The following is a 22,848-nucleotide window of genomic DNA, read 5'->3' as shown; positions in this document are numbered from 1 at the left end:
GTATTCAGCGTATTTCTGAAGTGGTTGGATTCCTCTTCCCCCTCTCCCTGTTTACAGTTCCCATTGGAGTACAAGAAACATTTTCTGTAACCTCAGCTTCCTGATTCAGTGGTTGTGATGTCAGTTATTTACGATAACAAAAGTGAGACAATGCCTGTGGTTTGTGTGGGACAAAGCCAACCTCGTTTCTGTAAAAAGGGACAGTCCTGATGTGAGGAGCCCAGGAAAGGCTATGAAGTAGGACTGTGAGGTGGTATTTCATTAGTCCTGCCAGCTTCATAATGGCCTTGACACTGCATTATTTCAAAAGCCACTGACAGAGGGTTTCTTCATTTCCACAGGGCTGGACACTAACGAGAATTGAACTCTTGGAAAATTCTCTCTTTGCAGAGCAAGGCTTCAGAGATAGGTATCTTGGGAAATGAATGGATTGCTAGTGGGTGGAGAGGTAGCAAGTGTCAGGATGCAAATGTTTCAATAGCAATTACACATTCTGTGGTCACAGGCAAGTCATTCTGCACCTCTGCTTACCTGTCATGAAACTCATTTATTAATACTGCACTGCCTAAGCCACAGATGTAGTGAAACTTGCACAATGCCAGTAAACTCTTGATGTCACAGAGTAGCAAAAGGAAAGAAGAAACCCTTAAAACAAAGCATGGTTAGTTATGAATGAAGAGTCCCAGCTTTGGTGTAGCCTGTAGAATAATGTCCCTTACCTGCTATCCTGCCGATGGGCATGGCGTGGTCCTCGGGAGGGGAGACAGACACCATGATGTGGTTCATATAAGCTAACTCTTCTCGGTGGGACAGGTTGATGGGCTTCACATCCCTGTGCAGCCCATCCTCAGACAACCTCGGTGGTTTGAAATCGGAGTGCCTGGGGTTCAGTATCAAAGGATGCATGATTGGGCTGGGCATCAGCTGGATGACCCTGGTGTTCTCCTGGCGAGGGCTGGAGGGCTTCTGGAGCACCTCGGAAGGAGGCAGGCAGTGGTTGTTTTCTACTGGGGACACTGAGAGAGGATAGGGCTCCTGCTGGCTGTTCTCATGCTGGTGCCTTGTCCCTGGCATCCTGTCGGCCGGGGACATGCGGCGCAGGGTGCTGTCCATGGGGGACCTGAGCGGGCGCTGCTCGGGGTCTGGCGATGGACGGTGGTTGTTGGTGATGGGCGACCGCGAGCGATGCAACAGTTCAATGGTTGGGGGGTTGTGGTGGACTGCTTCTGCAGATGGCCTCGGGGTTCTCTGCGCAAAGCTATCTGTGGAGGAAAAAAACGGCCCCAAAATACAGATTGTCTATTGTGATCAAGGTGTAGGATCTACTGCTGACAACTTGTAAACGTTTTTTATTTATGTGATCAGTAAAGTTCTGCATAAATGCAGATAGTTATTATTTCTACACAGAATGAGAACAGTGAAAACCATCTCCCTCCACCACCATGTTAAAACAGTTCCTTGGGAAACACACTAAGAGAAATCCCATTTTGAGGAGCTGAATGAACACTTGTGAAGAAAATGGGTTTCTGCACAATTTTTTTGAAATTCTTCTCCTGCCACTCATGCCTCTCTGTATCATTGCTCTTACTACCATAATGAGCACTTTAAGGTAGAAGGGAAAGAAAAAAAGGGAAAATGTCTCCAGGAAAATACTGGGTATTAAGTTTTAGATGGTAGAGGCTTAGGTCAAGGTCAAGAATAACTCAGTCTGAAATATGAACTGGGTTGTTTAAAAAACCCTACTGGTAGGAAGCTCTTTATGAAACCCTCTACTTTATCCCTGCCTTAATTTAAAGAGCACGTTACATCTTCATAAGGACGTTTTCATCTTCTTCTATTTAGTCTGTAGTGTCTACTGATGGATTGCCCCACATAAGCACTTACATGTCTCCAGCAGGAGGACTTCTAGCAACACTTTTGCATGAACACACTTTCCCAGCTGTGATGCTTAACACTAGTAAGGAGATAAATCACTAACAATCCTCTCACAAAATTAAAATTTTTGCCAGCGTACACTTTCAGGTTAGCTAAGGCCATCAATTTTGACTTGGGAAACTACTGACAAAGAGGAAAGTACCACCAGAGCTACAGTGACTAACAGGTTTTTATCAGAAAAAACAAAGATCAAATTTCAGTGCTGTTTGTTGAAAGCCTTGTGTGATAAGAGAAGGAAACTTCTGGGTACGTGTCAACAACTGAAACAAGCAGCTGCCTATTTGAGGCTGCCTGTTTGTTCACTCCATTTTCTCTGAATATGAAATTATTCTCTTGCTGTCTTGCCAAGGCAGTGATACCTGTTTGAAAACCCTGTTGAGGTGAAGACTGAAGGGCTCCTGCTGCTCTGGAAGCCAGGCATGCATCAGGAGATGGATCAGCACATACCCAGGGAAAGACCTGAACAAGAAAAGCTCAAGTCCTGAGAAAATGCAGTGCCAGGCAGTGACACAGCATCTGTACCAGAACACTGAAGTCGACAGGAAAACCTGGAATTTTAGGCAGAACCTACATTGCTCTAGAGTACTTATTCAACACACCTGTGGCCCCAGACAAGAAAAATGCATTTGTAGGGCTGTTCAAGATACTCAAAATGGAACAGCTGGAAGACATGAAACTCCAGAGCTATATGTTGTTCTTGCTTAAACCCAAACACTTTTAAATACAATCTGGCCAGCAAATGTGGGATAGCCAAAATGAAGATCAAAGAGGGAAAATTTACAACTGTACCTACCCTGTGTGGCTGTCTTTCCTTAAAGTCCCCTTTCTTTGCCACAACAGAAAGAAAATCAACTCCCAAATTTTACTGTGTCCTATCTTCTACAGACCATCCCCTCCCATCACTGTACATTCAAATGTACTGGGCTCATTCTTGGCCTGTAAATACAGACCAGAATATTCTGTTGTTTGTCCTATTTATTTAATGCCTTGGCTGAAGGGAGCACCTAACTTTAAAGTAGAAAGGAATGCCCTACTGTGCTTTTCACCAAGCTCTCTGGAAACATTAGCTGGGAAACTCCAAACAGAGGTGTTCCTACCTGTCTGCTTCCAAACCCTGGTGATGCTGAACCTGGACAGACAGGACAGAAAGTAGAGACCAAGGAACTCTGGGAAAAGTAGGAAGAGGAAACACCACTTTCCTTCAAGATCTTTTTCTTAAAGTACTTAACAAAAGAATCCTCCTTTGTTTGGCCAAAGATGCTGTTTGCCATAAAACAATTCCAACTCAGCTCTAAGCAGGACTGCTAAAAATGACCCTGAACAGAATAAAATCCTCATCACATTCATTCCTTGGCACATCTGGTGATTGTAAGCTGAGCACATATGGTATATAATTTCAGGCAGCACTGGATTCACTCTGGATCTTCATTCCAAATGAGCAACACTTTTCTTGAAGACAAAGCTGTGAAAGGAAATTCACCTCCCAGGAAATCTGCTGACCTACCCATGCAGGGATGGGTGGGGCTGCACTTTGGGAGTGAGCAATTGCTGGCATGGCAGTCCCAAAGATTGGCACTCTGCTTAGCCTTGAAAGAAGTGCAGGGAATGACAGTGAAAGCTTCCTGCATGGCATCCCATCCAGTGACTCAGAGCTCTGTCAGAGGGACCACTGGAGATGAAGGTAATTCACTTTCCATTGCTCATCCCTCTGCAGGGACAGAGCCCATTCCAAGCCAATATCCTGAACTGCAGTCAATTGATTTCTAACAGCCAAACCCCCTTTGTTTAAGCCTAGTAAGAAACCACTAGAGGGAAAGCATTTAAAAGCAGGATCATAAGTATAATCCATTGGGAAACAGGCAAAAGAGCCGGAAGATGGAAAAGATCAGTGCAGTAAGGAGAGATTGTAATAAATACACAAAACCTGTGAAGTTTAACCACTCAAAATGGGGCCAGGGTAAAATCTGTCCCCAGTGTCAGTCTGTGAGTTAGCCTGGGTTAAGTTCTGCTCCTTGCATTCATTCTCCTTTTTTAAGTTGTATTTTGCTGAGGCAAAATGAAAACTCAATTGTGATAGTTTCTCCCAAGTGACTTTGTGAAACAGGAAGAAGAAGTAATGTCAAAATAAACAAATTCACCTGCCTGTAAATTTTTGGCATAGAGATTTTTGATTGCTCAGTCTTGTGGCAGGCAAGCTGTAGTTTCTTTTGCTTATTTTGAAGTTCCTCTCACAGCAAACCAAGAACTAATTTCTGTCATTATAAAGAGAAGTTTTAAGTAATAACAGAGTTCTCTGAGAAAAGCAGTGCTGTTATCAGCAGCCAGAGTATTGTAAGGAAGAAATCGAAGTTGTTTCTTAATCACTAGATTGTAAAATACGTATTTTTTAAATGACACACATGAGAAACCAACTGATTATCTCTGTGAAATCCTCTCTAGTCAAAGTTGCTCCATATGTTAAATGTAGGAGTGTCTGAGAGAGCAGCTAGTATTTCTGTTTGAAATTTAGAGTGGGAACACTCATGGGTAAAGGCCAAGCTTGAGGAAAATACAGATTTTGCTAATGGTCTGAATACAGTGGGCAACTGTCTCTGGCTCAGCTCTGCCAAGTGAACCTCAGCTAACCTGGAGTATTTACACAGCTGTGTGGAAACACTTTGGAGTGTCCTTCTTCCACCTGCTGCTGTCCTGCTCTTGGCTCAGTCTCAGGGTTTTGCTGGTGCCATTTGACTCTGGCTACCTCAGACTGGCCACAGGCAACTTGTACAGGTCTGACAGCACCCCTGAATCTTCTCTTGCAATCCCATGTTGAATCCTGAAATAGACTCATGTCAAATAGGATAAGCACACCTTTTCTCCAGTTAGCAAAGACCAGGGTGACATCCTAACTCAAATTCTCTTCTCCTGTTTACTCAAAAAAAGAGTAACACTACTTTTTCCTCAATTTTTAAATTGAAAACTGAATTCATTTTTAATTGAAAAATATTCTTCTGCCTGATACTTTCGTGGAAAGGACTTCTGAAAAAGTTTGAGTTTTATATTTTTCTATGATATACCCAAGAAATCCAATAAGTACTTCAGTATGTGTATTTTTAAAGAAATTAAAACCTCAATTTTCCAGTGAAAAGAAGCACACTTGCATTTTCCAGTAGAAGAAGCCCAAATAAGCAATTCCACAAACTTAACTATTCTTTTTTCATCACCTCTGATAATCATGGTATGTGTGCACACTACTGGACCTAAGCAAGTAATTCTGATAGTAAACATGAGAGAAAACCTGCAGAAGCCCACTTCTCCCATCAGGAATTGTTCAACCAGGCCAACAGCTGAGCCATGTGATGGGCTCAGTGCCAGGAGCTCTGGCATGCTGTCCTGACAGACTGCCAGTGAAGTGGCTGGGAGCTGGATATTCCCCTCTGAGCCTGCCCTCCCTTGCCCTGCCAACAACTGCATTTAGCTGCATCTCCAGGATACTGAAAGTCCACAAAGCAACTTTGTCTACCTAACTGGGTGTGAGGAAAAATGAATCAATAGGGTCAATAAAATGCTCTGCTTTTAAATCTGTATCAGACACAGCTTTTAAAGGTGCTTTGGAGACAGAACAAAATAATAGAAGATAAATGGAGAAGGGCTTGTTGACTCACTAGACCACTTGATTGTTCCAAAGCTATGGAGTCAGAGAGAGGAGAGCAGCTTTATTTAAGTAACTTTGGGTCAAGAAAATGACATAATTCCTATTTGCCTCTGTAAAGGCAGCTCCTGTAAGAATGAGACAAGAGTTACCTTCATCATGATTCTGGTGCAATATGACCTCTGGCTGAGCATGGATAGAGTTCCCAGGGTGGAAGAAGGGTGTGAAGAGCATCCGAGCTTTCCTTTGCTTCAGGATTTGCTGAAGGAGTTCATACAAAACATCACCTGAAAGACAAACAGCAGGAAAAAGGAAATGAAAATGTAAATAACTGATGAGAAGACTCATTTAGCCATCTGATGCATGAATTCATGGCTCCTGGGTGCTATTTTCAGACCCAAAAGTGCTAGCAGTAAAATCCTGCATTTCACTGCTATGCAAAGTCCTCCTGTGAAAGGGAAAAAAGGCACATCACACCTCTGAGTGTGACTGTGGCAAAACAGAACAACATTCCCTGGCACCATCATTGTTGTATCTTTCCCTAATGGCACAGAACACCACAATATCCAGGACACCAGTGGACTAACTGCTTATTTTGTGCCTTTTATAAATTTCATCTTGTATGGATGACCTTATTCCAACATCTACACCAAACACATAAGGTACTTGTGCATTTGGTCTGGTGTAACTGGTTGTGCATTTCAAAGTGAAACTGCACATCACAGGATAGGAAGTCTCTTGACTTTTCATTCTGCCAGCTCTTTTGTATGTCACTGCTCATATTACAGAGGGACAGGCTGCAACAATTACATATTATCTGAAAACCAAATTAGTGAAGCTTCATTTAGGAAACCTTAGATTTTCTGGAAGAGTTTTCTCAAACATGGGGTTTTTTTACTAGTTTATTTTGAGTAGTTTCTATGAGATTGTACTACTTGTCCCTTGTCTCTATAAATTGCCAATATTCTAATTTGTGGGCAACTTGAGTTTCTTGCTGTGAAACAGTTAAAGCCATACTGCTTTCCACAGTTATGTTTCCTTTGTTTTAACATCTAGGCTGCTTTTACTGTCTCAGCAGTGATTTTAGGGCATTTTTAAAAGGTGATTGCAATATCTGAAAGCCTAATTAAAAACAAAGCCTTGAGCATTCAGTTACATGAAAGTTTAAAAAGTGATTTTACCACATAATTTCCATCATTGAATGCAACAGTGGCATAATCACAAATAACTAGTGCTGTAACACTCAGAGCAATAAGGCAGCAAATTTGTACCTCTTTTGATTGACTGGACAGACTAGTGAAAACATCCATAAAGCTGTCTGTGTTTCTGGGGGTTTTTTTACCTAATGAAATAGCTGAGATTTCTGTATCACTCAGATGCAGCAATGTTAAGATGGTGAAAAATGTTTTGTACTCTCTCCCTCCCTGGGCAGCCCTGAACAGAACAGTGTTGGAGCTGTGAGCCCCTTTCTTGGCAAGACTGTGGGAGTGATGCCTTTCTCCTGCTTTAACCATCAGGGGAAATGATACAGCTTTCATGTGGCCTCAGTCTGGAAAAACTTAATGCCTCTGTGGCAAACATTATTTCACAGTTCTTCAATTTCACGTACAGTTAATTCTGGGAAATGCTGAGCTAATGTCCCTTCACCTACAGTTATCTCAACTTTTAGGGACTGACTCAGATAACCTCCATGAGGTTTATTATCAGTGGGGAATACCTGGAGGGAAGGAAGAGACAAAATGCAAGGGAGGAGGCCTTTAGCTGGGTTATTTCGTTCCAAATTCAGCTTAACCTTCTGAATAAAGTGAGATTTTGCAAGTCAAAGGCTCTTCTCTGGGAACACTCTATTTCCAGCCTAGAAACATTTTTAATCCTGCTTATTTCAAGTGCCCTCACAGCACACAAGGGGAAGAATAGGAACATAACTTGCAGGCAGGAAGGGGAGCTGCAGACAACATACATAAAGGTGTCCCTTGCTGTCCTTGCCCACATCCCTGCTTTCAATACTCTTTTTGCTTCAAGCAGGGCTAATTTTTACACCAAGTGGTGTACCAGATTTAAAAAAAAAAAAAAAAAAGACAAAGAAGGAGACTTTTTAGGCATTAGTTCTCACTAATGTATTACAGTGACAACAGACATTAATGTTTGGGCTCTTCCATACAAAATTAATCCTGGATTTGAAGCACATCCTTAAAAACTTTAATATATATTAAACATAAGCAACAGTTTGTGAGGCAGATTCTGCAGGAGGATGGTTGTGGAGAGTGGCCAAGCAGGTTGGTGCAGAATCAGCCCCAGAGTTTGATTATCAGCTGGATCCCAGAAGCACCAGCTGTACTCCTGCACCTTGTGTGCCTTGCACTGGAAGCCTCCTCACAGCAATTCTGTCACCACTTGGTCCAAGCTCTTTAATCACCTACAGTGATTGAAGTGCAAGCCTTTCTATTTAACAGGAGTACCTCGTGTGGTCACAAAAAACAAAGTTCACAACTCATATTTAAACATCCCTGACAAAGGAGGGCAGAGGCTTACTCTGACTGTACAACTGGAGCAGATAGACCACAGGGGATACAAATACAGGCAGGCAACACACACATTTCTAAATCTCCTTTGTGAATAAATGAAGACATAATTTGAGCAATAGGCAGGCTGATTCACACACCTGTCTGTGCTGTGCTGAGGGCTGGACTCCAGCAGATGTGAGAATATGGTAAAGCAAAGCAAAACCCACAGGGGCTGTTAAACAGAGGCAAAGTCCCCAAGGAAGGAGTTTTGCAGTCACTTTTAGCAGCACCTCAGCCAAGACAACTGGGAGGCAAAATGCTAATACAGGCTGCTTAAAGAGGCTGGAGCACTTGATTGACTTGCTGCTGTAGTTGGGTCTGTGAACAGATAAGCCTTTACAGGGACAGCTGGAAGTCACAAAATGCTGCCAGAGCAGCTCATTTTCTGGGAGCTCTGCAGGAAGTTTTAACTATAAACAGGTTGGGTGTTTGGATTTGAATTTGCATTCAAATATGCCTACAACTCAGGTATATCAGGATTTCCTTCTCTCTTTGTCCTTTTAGTCCTTGCCTCATACAAGTGTCTCTGTCCTCCCTTTCCCCTCCCTTTCCCAGTCCACCTCAGCAAATGTGACCATTTCCTCCTCTGACCCTCTCCAGCTTTTGCTGCAGCTTTCTCTCTCTTTGCAATGACAGCTTCTGTGAGTAATCCTCACCTGAATGAGGGGACCTGTATCGAAAGTCCTCTTTGGTCAGGAGCAGCAGAGCTTTGCCGTTCATCTCGAAGGTGCTGCTCTCAATGGGCCTCAAGGAAAACTCCTTCTCTGCCCACTGGAGCCACTGGGCCACATCTTCCCTGCTCCAGTAAACTGGCTGCAAACCTGGGCAGAAAGAGAGCACAGTTCTGTTACCAAACTGAGACAAGGCACAGGAACAGGCAGACATCACTGAATCCCCCTTTTCTCCCCACAACATAACCTACAGAGTCTCAGGGCAAAGGGAAGGAGAGCAATGCCATGTTGAGATAGGATTACTCCAAGCACTGGACTGCAAAATACTTTGGAACTTTGGTTTATCTGAGACACATTGAGAACCAAGAACTGACTCAGCAGCCTGAAGAAAGCTCACAGGACATTATTTCATTCCAGGTTTCCACTGTGCAAAAGGATTTTCCTCCACGTGCTCCTTCTGATGTGCAGAGCAAGCAGCAGGAAAAGTCCTTGGTGCCATCCATCCTTGGTGTGCACATCCTCTCTTTTTTTTACAGAAAGCTCTCTCTTCACACCCATGTACATTCATGGATCAAGAATAATGAAAAGGAAAATTTGTCAAAGGCACGACAGCCATGGCTTCTCTCCAGGTGGCTGGGGTGGGGTCTGTAAGGAAGGGCAGCTGGAATACAGCCCCTGTAACAGAGTGATTATCAGCACATGTATTGTGGAGAGAGGTGCATTCACACAGGCCCACCCCTTCTCCAGGTGCCATTATGTGAGCAGGTGCCATTCCCACACTGGAGAGGAAAGCCAGGGCCAAGACTGTGCCCCCTTTGGCACTGCTTTAGCCTGTGTTTCCTGTATAGCAATCAAATATTACCACTGGAACTAGGTCCATGTAAGAGGGTAGACCATTTTTTAGTAAAATAGTAGGGATATTTGGTTTGGGGACAGATTTTCCAAGGTGCCAAGGAGAATTTGGCACTGCCTTTCTGCCAGCCAGTTTGTACAGTTTATACAGCCTAGGCTATTGTGTTTACCCACAGAGGCCCAACCACATTACTATCAAAGACATTTTGCCTGCTACCTTTATTGGGCCTGGGCAGAGAAGCTTGGGAGGTATGACAATTCAATATCTGTTCTACACACAAATTTAAAATAGCTTCCTTCCCCTGGAGAGAAGGCAGCACAGTGAAGAGCTGTTTATACCCCAGTTGAGAGATTATCTCCAATCCAATGGGCGATAAAAGCTTTATTTTCCTTTCCCCCTCATGAGATGACTCATTGTTTGACTTGCTACAAAGCTTACCCACTGTGCATAGGAACATAAAATTTGCCATATCTGATCAGATCTCTGGTACACAGCCTCTGGCAGGAGCCAATACCTTATGCTTCAGAGGAAGACGAACCTCCCTTCCTTATATTGCACCTGGCTGATTGTACACTGCACATGGGAAGAAATTTCCTTCCTGGCACACCATCCTCTGAGATCTGATTACCCTCCTCCTACCAAGCACTAAAAGAAGCCTGAGAGAGTTGTACCACTCTTGTTTGGGTTTGGTTTTTACTTCTTTAACAGATAGGCAACCCTTTTATTTCTGTTTTAGCAAGAGGTAACATGAAGTGAATTGCATTCTGCTGCTTTGCCAGATTCCCAGACAACGGCTTTGGAAAGTCCCAGAGCCACAGCTGCATACAGAACTGAATCTCTGTCAGAAGAGGAATTGAGATTGTGCCTGAGAAAGGGTCAGAGCTGACCTAAGGAAGGGATGCCTGCATGGCCATAGCAAGAATTTCCATTAGCTCTCAACTGTGGCATACTATTGTACTACAGAAACAAGCAGTAGCCTTTAATTATTTATGAAGCAAATTCTCTTCCCCCTATGAATTCGGGTCTGCTTAGTGAGGTCAGAATTTTCTGTAGGACCTTTATTTTTGAAGGGATTGGGGTGAGGTGTAGATTTGCTCAGAGACATGGAAATTGTCATCTAAAATGCCAAAGTGAGGCTCATCTTCTGCTGAATTAAGGGCTGTTCTTGCAGAAAATACACTCCAGACCCCAGGCTGTTGCTGCAGCTAAAAGAGAAAGGTGAGACATGATGCAGGCAGACCACAACATAGGAAAGGGTTTTACAAGACCATCTGAGGAGTGCTTGAAATGCTTGTGTATGATTTCTTTTGCCTCCCTCTCTGCCATGTCATGCAAGCAATAAATTGCCCAAAGGAGAATTGTTGTGTGGAAATCTAACTGGCCTTCTGATGTGTACTTCACCTGATGAGGCATTAAACAAAAGAGAACATCACTGTGAAAATCAGGCTGACAAGGACAGAGCTGTACCATAATTTCAACAAGAGGTGTGTGCTCCCTTACAGATAACAATGTAATAATAAATAAATCTTTCCCTGTACAAACACAGATCAACACTTCCCACCTGCAGGTGACAGCACATTTTTGCCTTCTGCTCAATTAGTACAAAAGTACTGTGTCCAAAGAGAGCTTTAGATTGATGAGTGCTAGACCCAGAACATCCAAATAAGTTACACAGACTGGGAGCAGCCCCATGAGCTGTGCTGGCAGCTCTGAAACAGACCCAACACTTCACACTGCAAATGAGGTCTCTGCTGGGTTTCAGTAGCACCTCTGAGACTTGTGAGAAAAGCCCCAAAGTAATATGACCCAGGACCACTTGGCTTGAAATCACTGAGAAATCAGCAAGCAGCCAGTCTAATTCAGTTTGGCTATGGCTAAACTGAGTGGGTGGATGTGCCACATCACTCCACCCCTGGGGTGATCCCATAATTAAAATACTTACATTGTGTTTGGAAAACATAAGGTGCCATAAAATAAGTAAACTGCTTTTCCCTAGATGGATTTCTTATTCTCTCACTTCCCTCCCTTCCTGCCCTGCTGCTTTCCTGGGAAGTTAGTTTTTCAAAAAAACATGCCCCCACCACATGCCCATTTGTTTTGTGAGGCTGAACCAGTTCAGTCTCAGGAGGCTTTTCTAGGGGTGCACAGCAGTGTTGCTAAAAAGTGCCTCAGAAACTGTCATTCAAAAAATAATTCTTACATGAGCAGTACAGTGTCTACTAAACTTGAATGCCACCTTCTTTGACCCTTCCTAAGAAGAAGTAGTTGGTTTTGTGAAAACAAGGTCATGAGATGGTTGGCTTTGCAGCTGAAGGGATTTTACAGCACAGTGTGCACTGCTATCAGTAGGTAATGAAAATGCCTTCCTGTACTGTCCATGGAAGAAAACCTAATCCCACTTATACTATTTTTCTTCTCTGGATGCTGTTTCTTATTTTCCTCTCTCCATCTTCTTTTATTGTCATGCCCACAGTGGAGGAAAATGGGCTCTTTTTATCTCTCTGGTTTTATTCTCTGCAGAAGCTAACAGCACTGTCTTTAACTAACAAAGATATTTACCAAGAAGAATAAAGTGAGGAAAACAAGAGCTGTGTTGCAAAAAGACAGCAGAATTTTGCCTGCTGAACCAACGGCTGAAATCAGTGTGAAGTTTTTGCTGCTTTCACTAGGTGCAGATCAGACATGGGGGATGCTGCCTTTCTACCAGCCTGCCCTCTCGGTGGCCATGGACTTCCCAGGGTGATTTTTGACCTAAGAGTCAGACCTGGCTCTGCTCCCATCTCTGCTTTTGCACCTCTGGTTGAAATCTCACAAGCAGTCCCCATCATGGTCTCCCCATCTGTGTAGTGCAAAAATAAACAACAATAAAAACTTCCTGGACTCAACTGCTAAAGCAGGTTAGACAAAGTCAAGCAAACCATCAAAATCTGACTCTATGAGATCCAATGTATTCTCTGTCTTCTGTCAGTTTCCAAGCACCACCTCCAGCAGAGTAAAACAGTAATTTACTGACATGTTTATAGACTGACAGCTTTAGATGCATTAAACAGGGAGCAAAATCCGTGGTCACCTTTCTAACGCTGCAGGCTGATGCATTGGTGTCTCAATAGATTATCTACTTCTGCAGATACTCCTCACCTGAAGTCCTGGTTCTCACACCTGCTACTCTGGTGACCTTATAAATGATGAGGACAATAAATTCTCACACTGCAGGGCACAAGCTGGTAACCAGCCTGAGTGCAGGACAAATCCACTCTTTGCTCCTTTCTATTCCCAAGCAGCAAAGCAAAGTACAATGGAGAGGGACTGATGGGGTAATTTACACTTTGGAGTAGCCAGTAAACCTGTTAAGCACCAACAGGAATGTACTGGTCTGTTGGACAGTTTAGGGTGATGGTCTCTGAAGAGTTCACTTCTGACAGAGAGCCCCTCAAGAAACTGAAGCATGGTCAGGCTTTCAGGACAGAAAAACAGAGTGCTCTGCTCAGGCAGTATAACCTCTGCACTTAGAACTACACAGCCAGCAATATTTTCACCTGACCACAGACTTCTGGTAGGCTTACAACTTTGTTTTTTGAACAGATGTAGCCAATCTTAAATCATGCAAAGCACTTGCACTCAGCAACCCCTTCTTTGGTTTGGAAGACAGAGTATGCATTTTACAGTATGAGTTGCTGTGTTCAGCAATGCAACAGATACACCTAAAATGTGAAGTATAAAGTACCACAGGCTGTTCTCACCTTGACTCATTTTGGAACAATCTGAGGACACAAATCCAATGCAAAATGTGATGCACTGTGCCACCGAGAGCTGCTGCTCTGCTTTAGTTTCGAGATGAGGACACAGGCACAGGACAGCACGCACATGGAAAACAGCATTCACAGCAAGTTCTGTCTCACTTTTTGTTCCACTTCAGCTATGCTCTCCATCCTCCCCCTGGCAGGCAGGATGATGGTGTGAGAAGGGGCTAAAGACAGACCTCTCATTTATCCCTGCTTTCTGCAGGGCAGACAGAATTGTTCACACTCCCACGCCAAAAACTACTTAGCATGGTTGGGCAAACAGCAAAGGGCCAGTGCATGCAAATCAGCAGCTGGTTTCCAAACACCCAGGGACAGATGCATCATCACTGGCAGCATAGAGAAACCAGCTCAAGTCTCTGGCTACTGTGAGCCTTTAGTGGGAAAATGATGCTGGACAAGTTCCGAACACTTGAATGTCTCCTATCAAGTAACTCTTTAGGAACTGGTGCTCTCTTTCTTTGTTATTGATTAACAAAATTTTTCCTTGTTAGCTGTAAATTATAATATGTGCCTCTGCATGTGATGGTGTATGTCAAGCAGGAGAGGTGGACGAGGTTGTGTTTTGGTCTTAATTTCTGTATAAAGGCAACACAGTCTGGAAGAAAAGCATATGATTAGATTTAAATCCTTCTCTCAGGTTCTGCCAGAGCAACTTTTTAAAGTCCCTTCCCATCTCACATCTTTGTTTGGAATGCTGGACTGCCAAAATGCCGAGGTGTCATAGTGCTTTGCCAGTTAACATCCAAAATGCTCTAAAGTGCAAATTGTTGCACAGCTACTCCAAAGACCCTGTTTCAGCATTGCCACGGTGCTGTGTGTGCTGCTCTCTGGTACCCTGTTCGGAGACACTGATGGTTGCTGCAGACCAGGGGCCCTGTTCTGGTATGTGCTTGGACATGACAGAGCCACCACCATCACCACCACACTGCTGCCCAGCAGGGCAGTGCTGAGCTCAACAGCAGTGTGGGATCATGCTGAAGGCCTTCCCAAACTGAGGCAGCAATTCTGTGCTTTCTCTGCTGGGGCTGCTGCATCCATCTCTGAACCCAAGTGACCTTCCCAAAGCACCCAGCACCCACAGGCTGCTCTTCAGAACTATCACTTCTGTGGAAGGTAAAGGCAGGAAGGGCAAAGATCTTGCTTTCTCAGGAAGTCTTTCCAGTTCCTCAGAGCTAACAGAGATGGCATGCCTAGCTATTCCCATGCAGATGGAGAGTGTAATTAGGGGCCCTCAGGAACTGTTCTGGGGTTACATACATGTGGGAGATGCAGCCCAGCCACAGGGCAAATGCTGCACTGCTGGTGGTCTGTGCACTTGCTGTTAGGAGTAGGGGACAGAAATCTGTGTGCAGTGATGTGCCTGACCCCTTGCTCTTTGCAGCACGTGCCCTTGACCCGGGCAGTGGAGAAGCAGTGGCCTCTCATTGCTGTTGGCTTGCAGGGACTGCCTCATCCTACAGTGGAGAGCTGGCTCTGCACTTCCCAGGCCCAGAGATAAGCAAAGGTAGAAAATGAAGAAAAAGGTTAATCCTGGCTAATCCCCAGAGAGAATTATTTGGGAGGTGTGTATGAAGTGGTACAAAGGAAATGCATGGCAGCAGATAAAAATGCCCCTTTACAGGTCTTGTTGAGGAAAAAAATGATTGGATAGGGAACACAGGAGTTGTGGCAGGAAAAGACACCACAAGTGAAGCTTGCACATTCTTTAAGAAGGTCTGAAAGTGCTTGTAATCAGAATGACAAGGCTTTGAGGTATCTCCTACACTGCTGGGAACAGAGGGCAAAGCAGCTTTTTCAGTAGTAATCTGAAATAAAAGGCAGAGCTTATTTCTCCTGGTGTCCTGTTGAACAAGGAATTGGAGGTAGAGCACAAGTGCAGGTAACGCTCAGTGCACTGTGCCTGCTCTGGGGCCTCCATGTGTGCAGACATGTGCAGAAACCAACCCAGCAAAGCTCTGCCATGGGTGCCTGCCATGCTGACACTGCTGGTGTGGTGCCCTGTGACCCAGCCCTTCTCCTTTCGCTGTCTCTACAGAGACCTGGGAAGCTGACACATCTGAATCCCTCAGGGCTTCAGGGTCATAAAATAAATAAAATTGCTTTCCTAATGCAGCCTTTGGAAAGTCTGTAAGAAACATATTGATTGGAAAATGCTCGATTAGAACGAGCTCTCATACAGGGAAATAAATCTTTTCAATTGCCCACACCCTGTGCCAAGCTCAGCTTCCTGGAAGCAACCATGGCCCTTTCTGGAACTGAGGTGAAAATCCCATGTTCCATCACCTCGCCTGACCTGCTGACACTACACATGGTTTGCATTTGCTGATCAAATGCACAAGCAGGACTCTAAATCAGCTTGCTGGGCTGAGACAGCTCACTGATTAACGATGGCAGATGAAGTCATCAATACAAAACCCCACCAAATTTGAAGCCACACTACAGAATTCAAAATGAAGAATATATTCTTTCTCACTCTATGCCCAAGCCCTTTCTATGTAGAGACAAGTCAGTAAATGAAGTAACTCTCTCAGACAAAATTACTCAACTATGTCTAAGACCCCCAGCCCCAGCAAGTCAGAAAAGTCCCCAAACACTGCTGACCAATTCCTGAAGTTGTACCTGATGTCAGACTAAAGCTCCCAGTGCAACCCCAATGGTTTAATGTGGTCAGCTGTGCTGTGTTTCTTATAACTGAGATCACATTTGACCCCCAGCAGCCACTAGGTCTCCCTTCTGTCTCCACTCCATCATCCAGAATGAACCTATAGAATAAGTGGATATCAGGATGTCCCCTGTGAGCTGCCCCCCTTTGGGATTAGTCAGAAACACAAAATATTACAATGACAAGCAGTTTGTAGCCTGAAACAGAATTCACACAGGCCAGGACAAACCAGTCTAGATAATGGTATTGGTTTGTGTGTTGAAGCTGGATTTTAGGTTCTGAAAGGGAAAAGCTACCAAAGAAGTGAGCAACCACAGAGGTGATGAAAAGACCAGTGGGTTTTCTAGGCACTCATTCCATGAGCCATGTCCAAGAGCTTTTAAGAACTCTGCAGACGGCTCCAGCTTCCTTTCATGTTGTTTGCAAAGCCTTCCTAGAAGCCTGACAAGAGCTTTCCTTGCAGGGCAGGGTGAAGGCTGGCTTTTTCCATCTGGGCAGCACGTTCAGAGAAGGCCAGAGTGCAGCAGGGCTCAGGGAGCCATGGACAGCAGGGCACTGCCTGGCTCCCACAGCTGCCCCAGCAGCCAGTGCAGCACCAGCAGTGGCAGTGGGATGGGGAGGGGGGAAATGCTGCCTTGGACCCCCTCCCTGTTACAGCCTTAATCTACTCCTGACTTCTCAACCAATTTTTGGCTGTTGTCCATGGAGCAGACATTGCTCTTCTACTGCTCCCTTCCAAAAGGAGCTGAAAGAAATGTTGTCTGTCGTTTTTTTCCTTGTATGTGCAAAAGCTATATCCTAAACAAGAGCAGCTGAGCCCTGACAATGTCACAGGGTAGCTAGCTCAAGAGACAATGCTGCCAGAAGCAAACAGTTTTGCCAGTAGAAGTCAAGGGATTATAAAAACTTTCATTTTCTTCTCAGCAACTCTTTATTGTTTCAAACCAATTTTATCTTCATCCAGGTCAAAATTCCATGTAGAAAAAGCATTCTTTACATTTTTTCTGCACAGGCTATGACCACTGCTGATATTAAGTAACACTTGCACATTTATACTACACAGTGCCTTTCAACTGCAGACAAATTAGATTGTTATATCTGTTTTACCGATGTGAGGCACAAAGGCACTGGATGCCTGCCCATACACGGAGGGATCAAATCCAGGAACTCTGTTCTGCTCCTCTTTATAACTGGACACATGCAGAGCATCTTTACATCATTTACACCTACTTTACCTTCCCACTTCTTGTATCAATTATTTGATGCATCCTGGCAACAGTAATTTTAAGGTAAACAACCCAATCCTATATTAGAAGGAATTGTCAATACATGCTGTTTCTTTCTTTTAACACAATATGGCCTTGATCTCTGGCTGAGGGGTTGAAAATTTGAAAGTAATCAAAAATAAATTGATCTGGTTAGTCTTGACCTACATGTGGTTTTATTTAAGTCTTTTGCTTGCTACCTAATTGCTGTACAGTGCAGCAGAGTGCTCATATTATTACCATGCTTGCACTATGTGGCAGTAATGCTGGTAACCAAATTGGAAGCTCCAGGTTTAGGAATCTGATCAACACTGCTGAAAGATTTGAAAAACTGAAGAAATAGTTGCAAGCTGCAATAAATACACAAAAATTAAGATGGTTCCTTTCAGCAATTTATCACTTTAACCTACTATCAGCTACACCACCTTGATCTGGTGGATGCAAATTTAGAGACATCCTGGAGTTCTGTAAGAGAGGGGTCAGGAGTCCTTTTTGTACAGCTGAAATCAAGTGGAAAGTTTTGAAATCTCAGTTTCACATATCAACAAAACACCACCAACAACATTATAATCCTCTGTATTAAGAAGCTGCCTTTTTCTCACAGGGAGATTTTGTTCTCAGAGGCTCACATCCTGAAGAAGTTGGGTCCCTTTCCCTTGAGGAATTTTGGCTGGGACTTTGTTTCCTAACTCAAGTGTGACTGTGAGAGCTGGGGAGGGGTGAGTGTGTACACAAAGAGCATGTTTTCCAGGCTGTTTCCAGGGAACATGGGGCCAGCTCCACCAGAGAACAGTCCATGCTGTAACAGAGAGATGTCATCTGCTGGCTTCCTCTGCACTGGGGCTCCTGAGCTGCAGCTGCACTTGTGCTGCTACTGTAAAAGCAGATTTTGGCAGCACAGACCAGAACCATGGCTCACTTTGCCTGTAATCATTAAGCAAATCACCATAGGAAAAAAAAATTGCCATCAGCATGTGGTAAAAGTATGTCATACTTTTACTGTAAGTGATTTTGCTTTTGGATGTCTTGCTCATTCAGGCTTTGTGGAGTCCTAATGCAGGAGGGCTATGACAGCCTGCTTCAATACACCAGTACATGAGTTCTTCTGTGCTTTATGCAAAGACTTGCCTTCAGGTGAGATTAAATATTAAATTACTGGTGGAAACTGTACAAATTCCAACTTTGGACACTGCACAGTGTACTTAGTTCTGAACCACATCTTTGGAGGTAAAAGCCCACTCTTAGCATGCTGCATGCATCTCTCGCTCCCAAGATGCTGCAAACTGGAGTTCTGACATGATTAAAAAGTCCAGATTTAGCTTCATTTCTTGAAGATTCCTTAATGAACCAAATCCCTACAGCTCTTACAGACTGTCAGTCATTTCTCCAAGAAGACACTGCTGTACTAGAGAAAGGTGAAGGGCTTCAAAGAACAGTTCCAGATGCCAGAGATCCTTTTCCACATTCAGGGGACAAGGAGGCCACTGAGATGGACTCCAAGCTGCACTATAACACATGACCCATGCAGGAGAAGTAACTGCATTACAATTCCATGGGGCCCTTTAACCTTCCAGGGCAACTTGTGCTCAGAAAGGCCTCTTGTACTGAGGTACTTGTGCTTGAAATACATTGATAATGAGAACAAATTAAGTGTGTGCTCTTTGATTATCAGATGATAAATTATCATGATTATCTTTGCTGCATCTTGAGAATTGCTTCCTCTCCAGCATTTAACTCCTTCTTGCTCTGAAGCTAGTCAACATACCCACTAACTAGGGCCCCAAAGAACTGGCTTGCATTTATTATTTCTATGGAAGTCATACAAAGTTGGAGCACTAGTATTTCTACTCAGAATCACTTGAAAATACTGTTACAAGGAATAAGAAATGAACTTTATCATTTGGGACAAGATCCTGTTTGGGATTATTTTTGTCTCAGTGCTGGGATGTCTGCATTAAGTACAGTGTCCTTCAAACAAGCTTTTTCTAGGTAACAGCTTGGTCAATATGTAGTGTTTAGTGACTGTGCTGACTTTGTCATGTTTTCTGGCCACTACATTGATGTGCCAGTGCATTTGGTGAAGGAGCTATGCTGTGTTCTTGATGAGAGAGAGAATCTGTGTTCATGTATATCTGTACATTGGATTCTGCCAGATCAGCTTTCTGAACACGATTAAGAGCACAATTGTACTAACAGTTAGGCTAACACAACTGTCAGGGAGGTGGCAAATTGCAAAAAGAGTAACAGCTGGATGTGGTAGCAGAAAATTGAGAAAAAGCTTCAGCTGGTATTGTTACAGAACCTGTCATTCCACTGAAAAATAATGCATGGGCTTGCTGCATCACTTGAGTTTAATCTGGATGATGTCACTGAGAAAGGCTTGCTTCCAGGAGTGGAAAATGATTGCAATGTCAATAGAGGCAAATGATTTACCTATGCAGTTCCAGTAAAGCATCAAGCTTTGAATGAAAAGGAAAAACAAATGGATGAGCTAAATCACAAGAAGGCTGTGTCTCATCCTGCTTTTAGGGTTTCTTGCCACTGTAAAGGTGCAGTGAGAGAGGCTGCAGGCACCTAGTAATGATGGGCAACTGTATTATCCCAGAATCACAATTCCTAGTGCCACATAATCCTACTGTGCTGGTACAGACACTCAGTGACCTCAACACCAGTGAATCTATCTCCAGGACTTCTGTCCTTCCCACAGGAAGCATGACCATCCCTGTGCTTGCTATGATCAAAGAGCTACTGCAAACGTGCCAGGGCAAAGGGGACACCTGTCCTGGAGAGGGGCACTGTGTGCTGGAGCCCCAGAGCTGGGCTGGGCTGTGGAGCTGTGACAGCAGGGAGGAGTGAGGAACTCGCCCCTCAGCCCCACTAACAGGGCCATCTCTCGAAGGGGTGAGGCTAAATAAGGTTAAATAAGTTTAGACACTGAGAAAGAGAATCAAATTGTATCACTTGTCAGAAATATTTAACAACATCTAATGCTTCTTTATATTGCTGACAGCTGTGCCAGGCAGCACAAAACACTGAGGCAGGAGAACCACCTGCCTGGAGGACATTACAATATGGGCAGACAGGAGAGGGAAGGGATTCAGAACAGCAGCATGATGGTGTGCATACCATGCCCATGTCCCCAGGAACCAACCCCAGGAAACTACTGGAGTCCTCATACACCTCATTATGTAGCTATTGAGAAAACAAAGTTGAAATGCTTTTCCACCAATCTGCCTAATTAAAACTGTCTTAGCTGTGCTCCCCCGTATTGGCAAGTTTTAGTCAGCTCTGTGAAGGACATTTGTCCAATTATTTTATCTTATCTATTGCAGAAATCCAGATTTGTAGGTCTGTCTGTTCACACACCACTTGTACTCACAAAAACTCAGACAATCACAATGACATCGAAGGCAGGAGAGCTACAGAGGTGTCTCCATGAAGTAATTTCTCTTCTATTTTTCCAATGATTCACAACTTGCTTAGTTTACAAAGTCCAAACCAGTTTTGCTTCATTCTTTTGTATCATAACTTCCAAATCATCTCAAGTTTTCGCTCTCCTGGGAAGACTGACTCACAACCAACTTGCAAAGCTTGGAACATCATTTTTAAAAAAGACAGACTGGAGAATTAAGAAGGTTGGAAGTGAACACAAACATTAAGAAAGGATGGTGAACTACATTTTGAAGAAAGGACACCTTCTAACCTAACTTTTCAGGTTGCCTTAGCTTTTCCCTTCATGCCTGCTTTTATAATTCCTACATTACAGAAATTACTAAACTCTCTGCTACCCATAAATACAAAGCAAGTTGACATTCCTACGTCTTTTCTTTCTTCTTAACAAGTTTCAAGTAGTAGAAAACTACTTTTCTAAATACTTTGCTCACTGATGTGATTCCCTCCTCCCCCAGCCCCATGACTGGGGTCAATCAGTTTGGCACTGACAGCACGGGGCAGAAATGCAGACAGGGGCACATTGTCAATTTGAGGAGTGGGAGAAGCCTTCTTCAGCAATTTCACACAAAATGACATTAGGGAATGCAAAGTGTCAAAAATTTCCCGTGAAGCCCTGAGAAAATCTGCAAACTAGATGTCTCACACCTCTCTGGCAGATAATAAACACAGAGCATATGGACCCAAGTACTGAATGTTCATGAAAACAGAGTCCTCCGTGTTTGAGACCATGCAGAGTTTCTGAGGACAAGAATTCAGTTTCACAAAAGATTTACACCCTTGTTATTCAGGTGTTTGGATAACCAACAATGGAAATTCAGAAAAGGTTTAGTTCTGAGCTGGCCTATTCCTTAATAAATTACAGTATTTCTTTCTTATACCTTCTTCCAAAGCTGCTGGAATGGCCATTGGTCCTGTTCAGTACTGTGTCTTCCCTGCTGTGACCAAATTTGTTGATTTAGGTCCTGAAACACTACTTCCCTCTAAGATTAAGTCTCAAAAGAAAGCACTGTGATTGATTCTTAACAAAATGTTCTGTGATATCTCATTTGGGATTTTTTCTAGACTTTCTTTTCCCCCCACTACCCCTGACGTGTGAAGAGGAGATTCCTCTTGCCAATCCAACCTCAGCCTTATTAATTTAGCACTGTCACAAGTCATGCTTTTGCAACTCTGCTGACGGAATCAGGTGGGAGGAGGAGGAGGAGGAGAAGGAGGAGGCTGACTCGGCAAGAGGAACCTTTTGTTTGCACGTAAATGCCTTGGTGTTATCAGAAGGAAAACAAGGAGTGAGCAGCATGCATTGTACAAAAAAAATCATGGCACAGTTACTGTTTTGCCCCCTGGTTCTTTTCAGTCTTTACTCTTTTGCTTTAAGTAATGCTGCACACATGGTTTATCTTTTAAGCCTGGGAAGCAGCAACTTGAATAAAGCAGCAGTGACACTGGATGTACCCTCAGCATGTGCACCCAACCCAAAATCAACAATTCAGCCAACCCCTTCATCTGACTGTACCCTCTGGTTGTCTCCTGACATGAGTCCAACCCCAGCTATGAAAAACCCTCACCAATATTTCATATCGACCAAAAAGTCAACCCAGCCAGCTGAATGTTAAAGTGCAGACCAATTAGTGCCTGCCCAAGGTTTTGAAAACACTGGCTTTCAAACTTGAAAAGCGTATCTGCATCTCCTGTGAAAATCAGTGGTAATGGTTCTTCCTGCCATCTCCCTTCAAACTGGAAGTCAGGATGGATGGATATCAACACCTTGAAAGGAATCTGGGACTAGTTCTGTGCCCCGTCAAAGCCTAGTGGTTTCCTTGCTCCTTTCATTTGCTAGAACCCGTATGAAATTGAAAAAATGGTACTGGGATATCATCAGGGTGCTTGCCCTCTCCAGGATTCATTTAACACCTCTGCCAACCTCTTTAAAAGACATAAAAGAGGAGGCAATTTTTAATCTCCTTTCATGGTGTGGTTGCCAACATCCCAGGCTAAAGCTGCATGTCCTCAG

The 22,848-nt window shown here is 43.7% G+C and overlaps 1 protein-coding gene across 2 annotated transcripts in view; it reads right to left on the bottom strand.

The window, feature by feature from the left end:
• Nucleotides 1–22,848, bottom strand: part of ETV6 (ETS variant transcription factor 6) — a 121,472-nt gene that overhangs the window by 19,677 nt on the left and 78,947 nt on the right. For both annotated transcript variants that reach the window (XM_058022793.1, XM_058022794.1), the window contains 3 exons: nucleotides 8,787–8,951; nucleotides 5,719–5,853; nucleotides 720–1,262 (listed from right to left, as the gene is read on the bottom strand). In XM_058022793.1, the coding sequence (XP_057878776.1) occupies nucleotides 720–1,262; nucleotides 5,719–5,853; nucleotides 8,787–8,951 (843 nt within the window). The remainder of the gene's footprint in view (nucleotides 1–719; nucleotides 1,263–5,718; nucleotides 5,854–8,786; nucleotides 8,952–22,848) is intronic.

Source organism: Melospiza georgiana, chromosome 4, assembly GCF_028018845.1.
Source record: "Melospiza georgiana isolate bMelGeo1 chromosome 4, bMelGeo1.pri, whole genome shotgun sequence".
Lineage (NCBI taxonomy): Eukaryota > Metazoa > Chordata > Aves > Passeriformes > Passerellidae > Melospiza > Melospiza georgiana.
This window is presented reverse-complemented; position numbering and strand designations above follow the sequence as displayed.